Source organism: Antechinus flavipes, chromosome 4 (assembly GCF_016432865.1).
Source record: "Antechinus flavipes isolate AdamAnt ecotype Samford, QLD, Australia chromosome 4, AdamAnt_v2, whole genome shotgun sequence".
NCBI classification, from domain to species: domain Eukaryota; kingdom Metazoa; phylum Chordata; class Mammalia; order Dasyuromorphia; family Dasyuridae; genus Antechinus; species Antechinus flavipes.
In genome coordinates, this window is record NC_067401.1 from 393,683,505 (window position 1) to 393,703,198 (window position 19,694).

The 19,694-nt window shown below is 31.8% G+C and overlaps 1 protein-coding gene across 4 annotated transcripts in view; it reads left to right on the plus strand.

Annotated features, from left to right (window-relative positions):
* The window catches only part of KCNT2 (potassium sodium-activated channel subfamily T member 2), a 583,045-nt gene that overhangs the window by 161,475 nt on the left and 401,876 nt on the right, over window positions 1-19,694 (plus strand). For all 4 annotated transcript variants that reach the window (XM_051998719.1, XM_051998721.1, XM_051998720.1 and 1 more), the window contains exons 2-3: window positions 5,905-5,984; window positions 11,608-11,707. In XM_051998719.1, the coding sequence (XP_051854679.1) occupies window positions 5,905-5,984; window positions 11,608-11,707 (180 nt within the window). The remainder of the gene's footprint in view (window positions 1-5,904; window positions 5,985-11,607; window positions 11,708-19,694) is intronic.

A 19,694-nucleotide genomic window follows, 5' to 3' on the forward strand; every position in this document is an offset into this window, starting at 1 on the left:
ATATAAATGGGTAAGTGTCTTATTGGATAGTGCTGGGTCTGAAGTCAGGAAGACTCTTCATAGTAAGTTCAAATCTGGCATCAGATACTAGCTATGTGACCTTGTTTGTTTAAGTTTTGTTATCTGCAAAAAGAGCTGAAGAAGCAAATGGCAAACCATTCCAGTATATTTGCCAAGAAAATGCTAAATGGGGACACAAAGTGTCAGACATGACTGAAAAACAATAAAAAACAGCAAGAACCAATTGCTGTGAAAATCTAACTAGGAGCTAGGAAATTTCATCTTTTAATAAGATTCATAGCCTTATTATGCTCAATCAAGTTTCTGATAACTCCATAGTAAAAAAGCAACATTGAAGCAATAATGATGCATTGTATACTCATAATTTGGCTTTGGGCCACCAACTTTCATTTAAATTTAGCCTTACTTACTAGTACTGGAATCCTTGATAAGTCACTTAATCTTATTTTCCTCAACTGTAAAATGAACTGAAGAAGGAAATGGCAAACCACTCCAAGTATTTACATGAAGACCTGACTAAAATGACTAAACAACGTCTTAATAAGATGATAATACGAAATTCACAAAATTAATTGGTCTATCCATCTAGGCACCTTTTTAGCTATGGACAATATGATATATGGTAGACTGAGCCCCACATAAAAACATATGGTTATACTTAAGAAAAAGAGAGGAAGGATGAATTTAATGAGAACTAAAGTATCATGTATTATCAGGGAATTTTTCTAGCTTAAAATAAATATATAAATTCACCAAAATGATATGTCAATCAAGAAAATAATTCCTAAGAATAACCATTGCTTTGTATAAATTAATCGGTTTTGCAAGACAAAAATCACATGATTCTTCTATTGCTTCACTTGGTAGCACTCTGCTGCTACAGCTATTCCCACTTCACACCTTTTCTATAAGAAAATATAACAATTTTTATAGATGAAGAAAGTCTCAAAAATATTAAGTAGCTTGTCTGTAATAGTATCAAAAGTAGAATTTGCACACTAGACTTCTAATTGCAAAGCAATTGCTCTTTCCATTAAATTATATTTTCTATTAAAAATGTCTCATAACACATTATTTTAATATAGTTCTTCCTAGTTCACCAAATAATTAACATGCATTATTGCATTTTTCCACATTTTCTGAAATGAACATCTTTAATTTTCTATAGTACTTGTTACTGATGTTCACAGTCACCTATTGTATGAAATTCACTTTTTATCTCCCTTTTTACTTTCCCCCCTTCAACACTAAAAAGAAAAACAAGTTCAACTAATTCCATAGTTGATAGTTTTGTGTCTTGAATTAGGAAGACTTGAATTCAAATCAGTCTTCAAATATTTCCTAGCTGTTTAACCCTAAGCCAGTGATTTAACTTTTCCATGCATCAGTTACCCTATCTATATAAAATGAAGATGATAATACCAATTCATTCCAGGGTTCTTTTGAGGTTAAAATAATATTTGTAAATTTCTTCACAATCTTCAAATCATTAAATAAATGAGTTAATTATTTATTTTATTTTTATTATTATCTAACATACATTTCTCACCATTTTCACCATGTTTTCTCTTTTTCATTGCAGTCATATTATTTTGTTCTTGCCTTCTTGTAGGTATCCTCTTTTTTATGGGTTAACTTAGTTTTATTACAAATGGACTAAGTATGAAATTAGATATTCACCAAGATGACATTTGTGTACAGATAGTAGCTGATATGTGTGTGTTTCCTTTATCTTACATTAAGCAATGACATAGAATATCAAGAAATGTTTTGTTCTTTGTAAAATATAATGAATTAGCGTTATAAAACACTTCCATGACCCATGTCTTACAATTTTTAAACTGAACTAGATTTTAGTTGAATCAGGATTGCTTCAACTGAAAGAAAGACTTGAATACCAAAATGCTGTTAGTACTACTTGTAATCCATTTTACCATGGAAACCACTACATTGTATATTCTTCTATACCAGGGAGTGTGATTGCTAGGGAAAGGAAAGAGGAACCAAAACTGTTCTTAGTTTTCAACATTATCCATAATAAAAGGTAATTGAAGAATGATTAGAGCATACATTTCCTTTTCTTATCATCATGAAATCACCCCAGACATAATATTTTCTTTCCCCCTACAAATTTTATGCATATATGTATGTGTGTATATATATTAACCTGAACTGTGTTATAATGTTGGCAGAATTTAGACAAAGAAATTATAGGTCAAAAGTAGTTAAATACTTTCAGCATGATTTGATTAGACAGTGAATTTAAAAATTATCAGTAAAATAATTTCAGAATTACCCTGTAGGAACTCCGAGTGAGGATTTAAAAAAAAAAAAATTGATTCATTGTGTATATCAAAGGTAGGCAATGAGCCTTTAGTAAGGCTACTTGAGGATCATATTGAATGGAAAAAATGAAACAAAAAACATACCAATGGGTTGAAAAGGTGTCAAAGCTTTTGACTAGATTCTTATGTTAAAGGCTACTTTGTATTTTGGTTTCATTTATTTAATTGAGAGCCTCCAGTATTGGGAGGGATGTTCATGAAAAAAGAGATGGCTAAGAGATAAGAAATAAAGATCAAGATAAACCTTTCTCTGGAATTCCATGGAGGTTTTGATTTGGCTTGAATCAGATCAGAAGTAGAAAGGAACCTAGAAAGCTTTTATTTACATTAGTATTCAAGTTCTGGAAGAAATACATAACAATTGTAAACATTTGTTAATTGTTATATACTAGATCCTGTAATAGAGTCAAAAAAGACAAAAAACAAAATAGCTCCTAATGCAGTTTACATTCTCTTGGGTGAATGTAAATTGCAAAAAACAAACCAAAAAAACTTCAAATTTTCTTTGTGTATTTTTAAAAATTCTAGTTTAGTAATTTAATTGAGCTAAGAAAGGTCCAGAAAATGGTAGTGTCATGTGAAGTACATAGTTAAAACATCATACAATTGTAATTAGGGAATCCTAGGTTAATATCCTGACTTTAGAACTTAAAGGTTGTGTGGTTTTGTAAACTATAAAATAAAGGTGTGATGAACACCTACTTTACTGGATTGTTGTGAGGATCAAATGAGATAATATACATAAATTACATAGCACAATAGCTTAAACATAGCAGGGACTTAATACATGCTGTCCTCTTCTCTCCATATTTTACCCATGTGTAATTTAGGAATAATACTGGTATCACTGAGAAATAACTATGGTATAGCAAATAGAGAATGGGCTTTGGATTAAGAAAGATTTGGCTTCAAGTTTCGCAACTGATATATACTAATCCTCTCTTTAGGACTTTTAAAATGTAGAACTAGTGTCAATATGCATTACTGCATAGGTTCCTCACCAGGAGTTCTGTACATGGTTGAAATACCAAATCCAATTAAAAAGCATCATCACTATGACCACTACCATTAGTACCCATTGTACTTATCTTATAAAGTTATGAAGTTCAAATGAAATGATATGCTTTTTAAACTTTAAAATTCTTGATAAAATTAAGTATAGTTATTATTGAATTTGCCAAGAAAATGGAGATGGTGTTTCAACAATTTTGCAGAGTATAGAATCAGAAGAGACCATCTATTTTATAACTGATGAAAGTAAGGTGAAGAGAAATGGATTGATTTTCCCAAATCATAGAAGATTAAAATAAAAGTATAAATTCCATATCCTTCTGTGACCAACTAGATTAGTTCTCTGCCTGTGCTCATCCTTTGGAGAATCATAGCTATAAGCATTTTGTGGGAAGGTATCATTTTTATTCATTTTTGTGTCCCCTTAGTATCTGACATATTTGTAGAATGAATGAATAATGGGCTGAATGAACATGTGAATTGATCAATAAAATAAAAATGAAATAAAAACATACTTTTATTTAGCTTGAAAAAGAAAAGGTAAATGATGAACTAATTCAATAATATTGTGAAAAATGTAAATACACACACACATACACACAGGCACACACATGCTCAATTTATTTGAAAGTTGAAATTGGAAAAGATTAATAGGTATAAAACTAGAAATAATACTGTAGCAAACTAAGATACATCAGGCTGCAAAGGTAACAAAAGTATAGATATATGTCTCTCTCTCCCTTTCTACACAGATATATGTATGCCTATACATATATGGATTCAACATGCTGTATTTGAATATGATAAGGCATCTTAGGTTTATAAAGAGGGAGTTGACCTCAGTGGTAGAAAGGCTTGGATTCAAGTCTTAGCTGTGACACATATTGGCTTGGTGCCTGTTGTTGAGACGCTTTGTTTGTCAATGACCCAGTCAACTATACAACACCATAAATTATAATATAGATCCCAATTTGCATTGGTGTCGGATGTTTCCTCACCCAGAAGTTTCTTAGACTAATGTAATCACAGGTTCTATACCTACCTCTCTACCTCTCATTTTCAAATTTTACACACACACACATTTACACAATGTATATATGATTTCCTCATTTATCTTATAAAATCTCAATATTTATATTATGAATATTTTAATTATGAAAAATATGTTGGTAATTTTTTTTCCTTCTCAAATGGCCAATTAATTTTTTTTCTAGAGATATCAACTTGGTTGTATAACATTTATATTGGATTTTTAAAATTCTAGATAGCATTTGTAAAGGCAAAACAATAGAAGGAAATGGGAAAATCAAAACAAGTCAACAAGAATTTTATGTATATAAAAGAATTTTCCTTAAAGGTAATTCTGATAAAAGTTGGAATGGACTCAATATGGTAAAATATAAACAATTTTACTTTGGTTAAATCAGAGATAGCTTTTTAAATGATTCACAGAAATTCTGGAAAATGTATCATATAAAATCTGATTTTTAGAAAACAATCAACACAACTTTTTTAAATGGACACGAACAGAGAAAACACCTATAAATTTCATGTTAAAATTTGTGAAAAATTTTTTTGCAATAACTGAAATAAGGCATATTTTCAATAGTCATGATGGTTTTTCTTCCTTTTTTGGAGGTTATATTGTAAACCTTTATACTATGGTATGAATCAATTGTACTTTCCTAATGGTTTTGAAATCCTTATTTTGACAAATGTTATAGATGGAATTCTTGAGGACAGGGACTATTTATTTCATTTTTCCCTTTCTATGATGAGACCCTAGAAATAGTCCCTCAATATATACTAAGTGCTTTTTAAATTTTCTGCAATTGAATTATATTGGATAAATGCAATTTAAAAGATTATTAGAAACATGTAAAATGAAGGTCAAAATTTAATATCATTAAACATTTATTATCACTTACTATGTTCCGGTCAATGTGCTAAACACTAGTTATCAATTACTTTGGTCCAACTAACCATTTACCTCCTTCTTTCCCTCCTTATCTTTCCCTCCCTCTCTCTCTTCCTTCCTTCCTTCCTTTCTTTCTTCCTTCCTTCCTTCTTTCCTTCCTTCCTTCCTTCCTTCCTCCTTACCTCCCTCTCTTCTTTCCTTCCTTCCTTCCTTCCTTCCATCCTTGTTTTTCTCTCTCCTCTTATCCCTTCCTTTAATATTTGCTGAGTATCTACTTTTTGGAAGGCATTATTCTAGATTCACAATAACAGAGATATTTATAGACTTTTGCAATAGGTTTTAGTGGCATTTCTGTAGCATTAAATAGTGTAATTAACACAATTATTTATGTGTTGTTTAGATTATTTGCAGTATATCTGAAAAAATATACTGATTCCTCATAAATCACAGTGTATAATTTATTTATTTCTCTTTTTAAATAAATATTGGATATCATATTTGTAAAATTAATGTCAATAAAAGGTTAAAAGAGTTAATATTTAAATTATCCTTTATCAAAATAATTTAACATACCATTTGAACATGATCTTTACTATTTTTCTTTTTCAGAGTACAAGTTGAATTCTACATGAATGAAAATACATTTAAAGAGAGGTTAAAATTATTTTTCATCAAAAATCAGCGATCAAGTAAGTAGTTAGTTTACTTTCTGTGTATTACATAATTTTATTTCCCTAAAATAAAAACTTAAATCTTTTTCTAATACTATTATTTAATTTACTTAAGACTTTGTTTATATTCTGAGAGAACAGGAAGAGTCAGAAATGTTTGCTCAGGCTTCTGAATCTTTTTCTTTCTCCTAGAAAGTGATAATCTTGGAGAGATTATAAGAAAATAAAATAAGGAATAAACAATTTAAATCAGAAGTAGTCAAACTTTTTGCAGTGGAGAGAATGTGATCAATGGAAAAAGGATATTAAATGATCATGGAGGTGGTAGTGCTGATGAACTGTGAAGGTTAGGGAGCTGCTGCTTCCTATGCTCTTTATGGTATATATAAAGCAAAGAATAGTTCCTTGTGGGTTCTAACATACATTGATGTTACAAGATGTGATTCCATCCAATTTAATTCAGTTTATAAGATGGCATTAAGCACTAACTGTGTGCTTGGAATTATACTTAGTACTAGAAATATAAAGGAAAATCTAGATAGTTCCTGACCTCAAGGAACTGATAATCTATTAAGAAGACCTGGGTTCAAATCCCATGTCTAACTCACACTGGTTATGTAATCATGGACAAGTCACTTAAGCTATCAGAATTGTCTATATAACTTGTATAAGAAACAAAGAAGAAAATAAGGATTAATTAACCATCTATACCAAATACTTTACTAAGCACTAAAGTGCTTAGTGATTTCATATTCAGAAGTCTGTGAGGTAAGTACTTATGCTTCCTAATTTCCAGTTAAAGAAACTGAGGCAGAAAGCTTAAGAGACATGCTGGGATCATACAGCTAGCAAGTATCTAAGGTCAGATTTCCAGTTCTCTCAGGTTCTAGGTCTAGTATATTAATTACTGTGTGATTTACTTACTGTGGGATATCACTTTCTTATCAGAGATATTTTATATAAAAATTGTGTTCTAGTCAACTCCTTCTCCTCTAATTCTAGTTGTACTAATTTTGTTCATATAAAAACTTTTTAATCATATATAATTGAATCTATCTAATAATTTTGCTATAATCATAACATCTTGTTTAATCACTTACCATATAATGCTAAATATGAAGGTGATATATTAATTTTGCATTTGATACGGATATATATATATACTTTAACTAGCAGTCTAAATTTTATTTTTGCAATACTGCTAACACATATTGGGTAAGTAATCCTGGTTAATTCATCTAACCTCTTAGTGGTCAAGCAGTTCTCTAAGACTGTAAGTTTCAGAGACGATGTTACCATGTAAAATTAGGAGTTTCATGTGCCAATAAAATTGCAGGACTAGATTCTATTCCTTCTAAATTTAGGCTAGCCTTTTGTAATTATGCATCTTTGTTATGAAAATAATCATTAAAAGTTGCATCACTGAACCAAATAGTAAATTCCTTACTCTTCTCCTTAGATAATTTGGGGAAAAAGCTTCTTAGTTTCTTGATTATTATACTAATGTTAATCTGAGTCCTATTAAATATTGCAAAATGACATAGAGCTTTGCTTCTAATTAGAGTAGAACTTGGACAATAGAAACTTATTAGTTATGCCTAGATCCACAACAGTAGCTTTGATTTTAAAGTATAAAATAATGTGGTTATTTATTTTTTAATCAAAAGAGGAAAAAAAGGAAATTATGTGCCTACTAGAGAAGTAATTTTGATAGGGAATTTTTAATATGTTTGAATTGGGAGAGATGCCATAAGCTTTTGTTTTTTTGACAAGAAAGAAGATAAAAGAGCAGATGGAGGGAAAGAAAATATGCTTCTTTATAAGAGTCTAGGCATCCAGTGATTAGTTTATTATTATTAAAGTTTTAGTTATTTCCAATAGTTGTGAAATTTTAGATTCACTAAAGTTCTACACTTTCAAAGGAATCCCAAGGCTATGTGTTCTGAAAATGTATTTGAGATCTTTATATCATCATAAAATTATAGTTATTATATGTTTGGGGATAGAAGGGGCATTCAGTGTCATCTAGACTGATCTCTTGATTTTACAGATAATGAAACTGAGTCCTAAAGGTTCTGCAAGAAAAACATCAGAGTCAAGATTTGAATCTATATTACAAAGCCAGTGTTCTTGCTCTATACTTCTGATTTTCTTATTTTCATTCATATTCGAAATTCAGTGATCAAAATCCAGGATCACAGTCATTTGGAAATGTGGTATAAAAATGGTAGAGGATGATATGTAAGTAAGTGGTATGTTGCTATTGGTGTTGTACTATGGATTAACAATAAGTGCAAAAAAACCCCCAGATTTTCATTATAATGGTCTATACAAGGCAGAAGCTTTGGAAATGTTTTATACATTAAATGTCATTTAATACAAAGTTCATTGAATATTTTAGTAATTAAAGTTCAGAGTGTAAGTTCTAATATTATGTGTGTGCCCATGCATTCATGCATGCATACATACATTTAGATCTGTGGTTTTGGTAATGTTAGGAGATCACAGTGAGAAAATTCCCTTTACCAATGTCAGCAAATATTTCAAAATTTGAATTCTTTCGTGTTTGCTGAGGGCCCTAAGAAATTTTATGACTTGCTCAGAGTAGAGGACCAGAACTCTGGAAAAGTACACTTGAAGCAAAGATACTTACAGCTGATGTTTATTCAGTGTGATTGATGAGATAATGGTTCTCTAGTTCACATATACACATAATGATGTAATCACTGTAGTTGGTATATACTTAGTGTGATATGGTGATGTAATGGTTCTACAGTTGGCATATGCTTATTGTGCTCTAGTAATATAATCGTACTAAGGTATTTAAGGGTTGAGAGTACTAGAGATGAGAGTAAGTGTGTGCTTGAGCTAGATTTCAGACTCACAGACTCTAGACTCCACACTCCAGACTCGATCCCTGACCATCTTCATGGTGACTCTCCTGCTAAAACCAAGGCCCATCCAGAGAGCCTCCAGAAAGCTAGCCTGGACATTACAGCTCAGCATCCCAAAGCTAAGATTTATCAATTAAGACTTGAGCTCATGTTTTCTTAACTCTGAGGCTTGTTGTCTTTTCATTATAATTCACCTTACTTCTTGAGATCTGGCATAGATCTATCAATGAATTAGTAAATATAAAGCTATATATAATATTCAGCATCTATTATAAAGTAGTTTAAGGTCATTTTAATATGCTATTTTAGTTGGTGCTCTTAATAACCCTTTGAAATAGTTGCTGTTACTATCTCTTTTACAGATGAGAATACTGAGGCTAAAAGGTTAAACAACTTGCTGAGGGTCACATAACTAATAAATATTTGAAGTGAGATTTCAAATCAGGTTTTCCTCACTTGAAAAGTTAAGCATTCTAAGTATGGCACTATATTATCTGTTATTTTTTGCACTAGATAGTATTTTTTCAATTACATGTAAAGATAGTTTTCAATATTCATTTTTGTGGGATAGTTAGTTCCAAAATTTTCTCCATCTTTCTCTTCCCTTCCCTCAAGACAACAATTCAATATAGTCTATATGTACAATTCTTTTAAACATATATCCATATTAATCTTGTTATGAAAGAAGAATCACAACAAAAGAAAAAGTTATGAAAAAGAAAAAGAAACAAAATTTTAAAGAATGAAAATAGTTTACTTCAATCTGCATTTAGATTTCATACATCTTTTTCTGGATGTGCATGGCATTTTCCCTCACAAATTTTTCAGAATTTTTTTGTATCCATGTATTGCTGAGAAAAACTGTATCTCTCATAGTTTATCATTTCCCAGTGTTACCATTACTGTCTTGTTCTGCCCATTTCATTCAACATCAGTTTATGTAAGTCTTTCAGGTTTTGCTGAAATCCTTCTGCTCATCATTTCTTATAGAATAGTATTTCATTACATTCATATGCCACAATTTATTCAGCTATTCCCCAACTGCTGAGCATCCTCTCAATTTCTAATGCTTTGCCATCACAAAAAGAAATGCTATAAGTATTTTTGTACATGCGTATCCTTTTCCTTTTCTTATGATTTCTTTGGGATACAGATCTTGTAGTGATATTTCTGTAGATAGTGTCTTCATTTGCTATTGCCTCAAAATCAGTTTTGCTTTATGTCAATGAGCAACTAGCTCCAATCTGTATAGTACCTTTGTAGTTGCTCTTGAGATGAGTGTTTGCTGCTACTATGCAGTCTTACTAGTATGAAACAGGGGAATGATTCCTTGAAATGCTGAATGCTAATTCCTCTGTGACTACAGAATGTATATAATAGATCAACAATGATGAAATTGCTTGGCTCAGTGAAGTTCCTCATTGAATTCTTTGAGATCTGGTCACTTTAGTCCTTGTTTTTCAATTGGCCTTATTAAAGTTAAATGATATATTATATATGCAAACGTACATACATGTCTATGTAGGTATTGTTTATCATGGAGTTTTCATTGGTAGCCAATAGCTCTTTCTTAAAAGTCACTTTAGAAGATTAAGACATAGTTCTCATAATTTAAGGGGTAAGGGGAAGGGAGAGAGGGAGGGAGAGAAGGAAGAAGAAGGAGAAGGAGAAGGAGAAGGAGAAGGAGGAGAAGAAGAAGGAGGAGGAGGAAGAGAAGGAGGAGGAGGAGGAGAAGGAGGAAGTAAAGGAGGAGGAAGAGGAGACGAGACAGAAATAGAGAGACAGAGGCAAAAAGAGACAAAGACAGACGTACATTTTTCACTTAATATTAATAGTATATGTATTTTTGTTATCATTAGCAAATCAAAGTATTTTTATTCATATGTATCATGTGTAAGATCTTTTAAGAGATCTTTGCAAAGTCACCTATTTTTAAGAGATTAGATTTAAGATTTGGCTTTTGAGAGAAAAAAAGAGAAAAGTAGATTCTGGTAAGAAATTTAATTAATATAACATAGAACACTGGGTTTGTTTAACATCTAATTTTCCCAATATCAAAAAGAGAATTTCTTATCTTAACTAGACTATTGGATACTAGACTTGTATTGTAGACTTAGGACTTTAAGTCTTGTGTTCAAACTCTGCTTCAGACTCTTACTAACTGGGTGAATAGACAAGTTTTCATTGTCATTTGCCCTGTTTTTGTAAAGAAAATAATAGTAACATTTATCTTAAAGAGTTTGTGTGAAGATTATATGAGAATACACATTTACATATGTGTATGTTGTTTAATAAATCTTTAAGTATTGTATCAATATGCATTACAAAATTATGAGCATTATTATTATATTAAGCATGGGAATTTCTACCATATAGACAACTCAAAGAGTTCTGCCTTAAAAGACTATGTGTATAATCTCCTCTAAAATATTCAGGGAAATATTTAAGTACCTGAGATGAACATGAATTTTATGCTGTCTTAATTCTTGGGTCTGGTAACTTTAACTTTTATTTATAGTTCATGTACTCTGTTAGACTCACATTTTTAAACATTTGGGTAATTGAAATTCATCTTCTTCATAGAAATATTCCACAAAGGTTTCTGAATATTTGAATAGTATAGGTTCTAAATATCAATCAATATAAGCACTTTACTCAGAATTGGATTTTTGACATTTCTTTTAGGCTTTTGGAATAGAATTTAAATTTGAAACAAACTGATTTTTTTCTCTTCTTTTTTGTTAAAGGTCTAAGAATACGCTTGTTCAATTTTTCTCTGAAAGTATTAAGCTGCTTATTATATATAATTCGAGTGCTTCTGGATCCTCCACCACAAGGAAATAAATGGTAACCTTTTTTTTTTTTTTTTTTTTTTTTTTTTTAGATTTGCCCTTGCAAATTACTAGTTTGATTTCTTTGGAAATGGATTATGTACAGTATTATTCTTACTTTGTGACATTTGGAATTTTTCTTACAGAAAGTTTATCTTTTAAGAAATAAATTAATTCTAGTTTTCAGGCATGCCATGACAATAAACTATTGTGGCTATTCTCGTGTGTTTTTCATTATTTGTATGAGATAAGTATGTGTCTGACCTTTGATTTTTTTCCTGTGGGGAACTCTAGGTTTGCTAAAATATATCTTAGTTCCTGAAACAGTGAGAGATTTATTAAAATGACCAGCTCACAGTCTGAGCAATGGCATGGATTTGAGCCTCCTTGATTCTACCCCTAGCTCTGTTTTTTTGTACTTTCTTCTATTCATTTAATATAAGATGTAAGAAGTCTGAAAAAGTTGAAGCTAGCTATCTTTACTCACTCTTTTAAGATTTAGTGAAAATGAACTCTAGCTCTTCAAACACAAATTTTTTACTGCTTCACAGAAGTATGTCCTAAATCCTTATTAACCTGTAAGAACCAAAGATCTTGAAGAACCTTGAGCCAATATATGATTAACCTATCTACACTTCAAGGGCTCTGCTTCGCTGCTGTTTTCATCTTTGTAGCTGCTGTCCACAGTCTGGGTTGCTGTTTTTTGAAAAGTTCAAGCATGATCTTAAGCTAATCTTATTTATATCTTCATTTGTTTAACTTCTTGCCCACTGCCCTGTAGTTCAACTTCAGTTGTACCTCTGGCAACCTCACCATACTGTTTTTGGCCCCTCATTTCTAATCTAGCCAGAGAGGACATACATAAAATATCTTCATCTCACTCATGAGTGTCAGGATTATAGAATTAGCTTTATTGTTGGAATTGATCCCCTCTATTCATTTCATTTTACAGATGAAGAAATTAGAACCCTAAAAGTTAAATGACTGCCCAGAATCATATACATCAAAAAGCTAAGCCTTAAACTCATGTCCTTCAGTTTAATTCCATATTATTATGTAGTCATTAATCAGTTTAATTGAACCCCAAATTTGGAAACATAAAGGAATATTTTGGACTTCTTAATAGGATCTCAGATAAGCTAAGCCTGTTAAGCTTAAATTTCTTGAGTGTATGGAATGTAAAATTAATTTTTTTCTATGTGTGGGTTTTTTTTTTTTTTTTTCATTTTAATCATTATATTCCCCACTACCATGCAAAAGGTCTCATATAATAGTAGATCTTTAGCATTGGTCTAGTGAACTGAATTGGATCTCTTCACTTAGATCTTTGGAGTTACTTTACACTTTTCCACCTATTAAATGATAGTTCTTATTCTCTTTTTAAATTAGCAAGTTGTTGGCTTATGCGATATAAATAAATGCTCTTTTCCTATTTTCCTTGTATATGTTTGACCATTCTTTCTCAATCTTTGTTAGATCATTCTCCATGTCCTCCAGAATATGATTATATACTTGGGCTTTATATGCCTGGTCTTATTTTTCTCTGTCTCTGTCTCTCTGTCTCTGTCTCTTTACCTCTATATCTCTTTCTCTTTCTCTCTGTCTCTGTCTCTCTCTCCTCCCTCTCATACTTTCTTTCTTTTCCTCTCTTTTCTGTCTTTTTTCTTCCCTTTCGCATTGGTGATCTTATCAATTTCCTTGAGTTCATCTGTTATCTGTAAACTGATAATTTCAAAATCTCCTTAACTAGTCCTCGGCTTTTCCAAGGACTCTGTTTCTACATCACCACCTGTTTGTTGGACAGTTTTACCTACATGACTCCTAAGCAACTTCAAAGAAAGAAGCACTAGATCTGGAGTCAGGGGAATTTTGTTTAAATTCTGTTATGCCTTAACTCTATAACATAGAGGCAAATCAACTTTTTGTATTTCACTTCATTTATATAATGAGATATTGGAACTAGGGTTCCTTTCAGTGTCAATCCTATCATTTTATATCTTTGTAAAAACTAATTTTATTTCCTTTTCTTTATAACTTCCTTGTTCCTATCAAGGTTGCCACAATTCTTCTACTCCCCAAGTATATAAGCTCACAATAACTTTGTTCTCCCTTACTCTCCTATGTGCAGTACTTACCAGGATCACTGATTTTTATTCTAGGGCATCTCTTGCATCCATCTCCTTGTCTCCTACTTTTGCCTAGACTACTGCAATAGCTTTCTAAGGGGTCTTCCTGCATCAAATCTTATTCTCCACACAGTAAATTGCTATTACTAAAGCATAGATCTGATTATATTAACCACTTGAACTGTAAGCCCCAGTAATACCCTAATACTTTTAGGTTAAAAATAAATTCCCAATTTTTACTTTTAAGGTCCTTCCTAATATGTTTACAACCTCTCTTTCTAGATTGATTGCACATTATTTCTTTTTACATTGACTGTGCTTCAAACTGCCTTGCTTTTCATTCCTTTTATATGATTTCCATTTCATTATCTGCTTCCAAAGATTTACATGTCCTTCTTCCTTGTCTAGAGTATTCTTCCTTCTCACCTATTTTTGTTGGAATTTCTAGTTTCCTTTAGGGGCTCTAATGTTGCCTCATTTGTAAGGCCATTTTTAGTTAGTGCTTTCCCTGTTATCAGAATTAGTCTTTATGCTTGGTTTTACTTATTTGAATAAATGTTGTTTTGCTTGAGGGCAGGGGCTGCATAATTTTTGTAATCATAGGCCTTAAGAGAGTAGTGGTAAATTATAAGCATTTACATACTTGTTGAATTGAATATAGCTGAATCAATTATTAGTAAAAAATCTTGATGATTGATTTCATATTAAATATTGCATAATAAATCCAATTGAATAATATTACTTTACATGACAATGTAAAGTCATTTACAATGACAAATTTCAGTGAAATAATTATACCATTTCCCCCCTGCTAGTCAGTTTTTCAATGTATTGCATAAATTATTTAGGGACCTGTCTAAGTCCCTTTTCAAGTCGTTATTAGCAGAAGCTGTCAAATTGACATTATGTAGATGTTTGCTGTTACTGCCTGCAGGAAACATCTATTTATGTTAAGTACATTTTTTTAAAGCCCTGACTCTAAATCTGTGACTTCCTAAGGGAGTTAGAGGTTCCTAAGTGTTCCGTATTAGAACCATTTATGTCCTTACACAGTTCCAGTCATAGAAATGGGACTCCAGGGGGCAGGAACATATGTGTAAGAAGAGCACTTTTGAATAAAGGCAACCCTCAAACAATCTATGTATGTGTTATAATATTATAGTATTATCACTATACATTATACTAAATGTGTATATTTGCTTTTAAGGAAGAGATTATATAAAATGGAAAAAAAATTGAGGGTTTATATGCAGTAAAACTACTTCCCATACATACTTCTCCTGGCACTCTGAAGGCCTCTGACTGAAGACAACAGGACAAAAATAGGAAGATATGGATATTGAAAACCTTTCCTGGTTTCCCCTTGCTCCAGCTGCCTCATTTACATATGAATAGTATAATAACTTTTCTCATTTTGTACACTATGTTTCCATTAACACAGCCAAATATCATATTAACTTTTTTCACCAAGTCACATTGTTGATTCACATTTAATTTTCATCACATTAAAATGTCTTTTTCACTGAACTGATGCCTAGGAATATCTCCCTCATCATCTCCTTATGAAATTGAACTTTTGAACCTTGATGTGAAACTTTATTTTAAATCCTAATAAATTTTTTGCTATTAGCTTTGTTCCACCATACAGTCAGTTAACAAGATTTAATAAATGAGTACTTTGTACCATAAACTGTGATAAATATGGGGATGCAAAGAAAGAGAAAAGGCAGTCCCTGCTTTCAAGGAACTCGTAGACTAAATGGGGGAGGGGGAAACAACATGAAAATAACTATGAACAAAAAATGTTATATACAGGATAAATGAGTGCTAATCAACAAAGGAAAGTCACGAGCATTAAGAGGGGTCAAAAAAGTCTTTTTTATAGAAGGTAAGATTTTTATCTGAGAATTTAAGGAAGCCAGGAAAGCCAGGAGAGCAAGAAAGGAGAGATTTCTAGCCATGGAAGACAATCAGTGAAAACATACAGAATTGATAGATGGATTGTCTTGTCATTGTTGGAATCACAAGGAGGCCCAGTGTAATTGAATCTTAGAATACATGAGCACAGGTAAGATATAAGAAGACTAAAATGTTAGTAGTGAGCCAGGTAACAAAGGGTTTTAAATATCAAATATAGGATTTTATATTTGATCCTGTAGTTGATAGGGACTTATTAGAGTTTATTGGGAAAAGGTGCTATGGTCATACTTGTGTTTAAAGAACATTATTTTGTCAGCTGAGTGGGGATGGACTGAAGTAGAGAAACTTGTTGTCAGGGAGACCAAGAAACAGGCTATTCTAATAGTTTAGATGTGACATGATGAGACCCTGCATCAGGGTTATAAAATTATCAGTGAAAAGAAGGTGATATATATATAAGAAATGGTATGAGGATACAAATCAAGAGGACATAGCAACATGTTGGAAATGGGGTTGTACAGATGAAAGAGTAAAAAGTAAGGATGACATGTAGGTCTTGATCCTGGGTGACTGGGAGGATAGTGGTAATATAAGGAAACTAGCAAGAGGGCAGCCTTTGTAATAAGAACAATATAACATAGATAGTTTTGGATCTGTTGAGTTTAATACACACATATACATACATACATACATATATGTATATGCATATATAATTATATATATGTGACATCTAGTTTGAAGTACCTAATAGGTGAGATGAAATATGAGACTGGGAAGCATAAGAGAATTTAGAGCTGGATCATAGATTTAAGAGTAATTAGCAAAGATGATAATTGAATCATGGGAGCTAATGATATCACCAAGTAAAATAGTATAGAGTAAGAAGAGACCTAGTCCCAGGAGTGGACACTTATGTGTAGCAACTATGACCTGGATTAAGATTCAGCAAAAGAGATTTACAAATAGGAAGAGAACTGGGGCAGAGTAGTGTCCTAAAAACCTCTTCAAGGAGAAGAGGCTACAGAAAGATCAAGAAGAATGAGGATTGAAAAAAAGAGACAGTATATTTGTTAATTAGATCATTGGCAACTTCAGAGAAAGTGGTTTCAGTTGAATAATAAAATAAAAATCTAGGTTATAGAGAATTAAGAGGAGTGATATATATGGATTGTAGACGACCTTTTGGCCATAAAAGTGGGAGAGGAGATCAAGTGCAGGATTTTTTAGTATGGAGCAAACATGGGCATTTTCATCAGCTGTATTTGTTAATAGACAAGGAGAAATTGAAGAAAAGTGAAAGAAACAAGCCAAAAAGATGAGTTAAAATAGGAATACTTGTTCATGGTTGCACAAGTAAGGAGAAGGGTAAGCTCTTCATAGAAAAAGGACTGAAAAAGATAATTGCCAAAGATACCTGCATCATATAAAATAAGAAAGAACAGGTAAGGAGGAGAGCTTAATGAATGACCAGTGTTTTTTTTTTTTTTTTTTTCTCCCTGAGTTTATTGGGGTTAAGTGACTTGCCCAGGGTAACATAGCTAGGAAGTAGTAAATGTCTGATGTCAGAATTGAACTCAGGTCCTCCTGATTTCAGGGCTGGTGCTCTATCTACTACACCAACTAACTGCCCCATGACCACAGTTTTTAAGGCAAATATGAGGCAAGTTCTTATGGGAAAAAAAAAACAGGGGAAAGTGAGCTATGGGAAACTAGAGAAGAAAAGAAAATTTTTTTGAAAAGCTATTTTGGTGAATGGGATATTGAATCAACAAAAGTTTGTAAAAAAAATTGCCTTTATATAGTGAGGGCTCAGTTAAGATTATGTAAAATAAATCTGTAACAGACCCAGTCAGCATGTTTTGTGATTTTCTTCATCTTCATTTAGTAACCAAGACTGAAGAGAGCAGATGCTGGGAGTAAGCTAAAATTTGTGCTTGGCAGGGTAAAATGACTGTGGTAGGGCACATGAACAGAAATAGAATAGTGTATAATTGTATTTATTCTCGAAAGAGTTAAAATGGGGAAGGAAGGAAGGAAAATATTGATTGTAAAAAATTATGGTTTGGGAAATATATAAGGGATTAAAGGATTGGAGATTATGGTAAGGGCAAAGATGCTTTGCAGTTTAAAAAGCAGAGAGAGAATGATTAGAAATTTTGATCAGATTGAGGTTATTTCACAGTTCATGAACATGGAAGTCGCTCATATGTGGGTGATGGCAAAATCAAAGATATGATTTTCTCACTCTGTAGCTGAAGTGAGGAGGAGAACTGAGTAAATCCCAAGAATTGAATAAGCTGAGGAACTAGAATGTTAGAAAGAGTATTCATATTCATGTTGAAGTACTATAATAAGAGAGCAGGAATTGGAAGAGAGGAGAAAAATTGTGAACTGGGTACTAAACTCATTGAAGAAATAAAAGTAGTAGCCTCAATGTCAATAGATAATCGCTACCTGAATTATGATTGAGTGGTAGATATGGATTGAATGTAACTTAGTCTAACCTGAAGAAATGTTTTTATATCCCAATTTAGTTATCTAACAGTTATCTAAACTTGTTTGTTATTCAGATTTGATAAGTATGCCTTCATATATTCATGCAAATCAGTGGTAATTTTCATATATTAAAGGACTAAAGATAAAGCCTTGGGATACTTCATTAGGAACCCCTTTCTTCCCTCACTATTGGTGCATTGATGAGCATTTTTTGACTTAGAATAATCATTTTTGAGGGCAGCTAAGCATGCTGTCATAAAACTCATCTCAGCAATTTCTATCACTTACTATCGTCTTGCTTCTGGGGAGCAAAAATACTATATTCTCAATATTTTTCAGAACTACTTGGTTAAGAATCCTGTCAAAAAGCTAAATTAAACTTAATTAAGTATACTTTATTTTAAATCACTTATTCTGACTACTAGTTACCATTTAGAATCATAGAATCATAAATACAGAGATGAAAAGAATCTTAGCAGCCCACCTCTGATTTTATACATGTGACTTCTCAAGTTCCTGAAAGGTAAGTGATTTGCTCAAAGTCACAAAGGTAGTATGCACAAAGGAAGATTTAACCTCAGGTTTTTAACTCTAGAGTCAGCAATTTCCCCAAGATCACAGAGGCAGTAACTTTAGAGACAATGATTTTCCCCCTAAAAACTATTAGCAAACTCTATTTTTTAATAAGGCATTCTAGAATTTTACTAAATAAAACTAAATCTCCATCACCCAAGTTAGAATGAATCTGTTTATAAAAGATTCTTGATATCAGTTCAATAATTACATCTCTAAGGGTGTCATTCTTCTGCAAATGAGGTAGTGGGTTTTGTTCATTGAGGACAATTAGGTGCTTTCTTACTATCTTCTTTTATTATGAGTGTTTCAATTTTCTATTAGCTATTTCCAATCAGTGAAGTTCTTTTTCCTTTATGAGAAAAAGAAGCAATATAAAATTTGATTTTCTTAATTTTTATTGCAAGATTCATCAGTTTGGGTTTTGTCTTACCATTATTTTAGGACAATGTAATTTAAAGAAAAGAAGTTCTATGATCATTCATTAAGTGTTTATCCGATAGTCAGCTAGAATTATTACAAGTGCAAGGAACTATAATAGGGACTGGTAGATAAAGAAAAAAATTTTGTAATAGTTCTTGCCCTCAAGGATCTTATAGTCTACTAAAATTTTGCCAGTTTTTTGTTATTTATCTTCATTTACTCTTTAAAATCAGAGCTGATCAGCAAAATTCCTGTACTCCCAAAATCATCCCTTTGAAATAATGTGATGTGTCATGTCAACTTGACATGACATGCCATTCTTGAGAATATGCCATTCTTTTATTGACTTGACATGTTTTGTAGTCATGTATCTAGAGAATGCAATCTATACTAATTATCTGAACACTAAAATTTCCTTTCTCTAAATGTGAGGCTGATTTCAGATGATCCCAAATGTCTCCATCA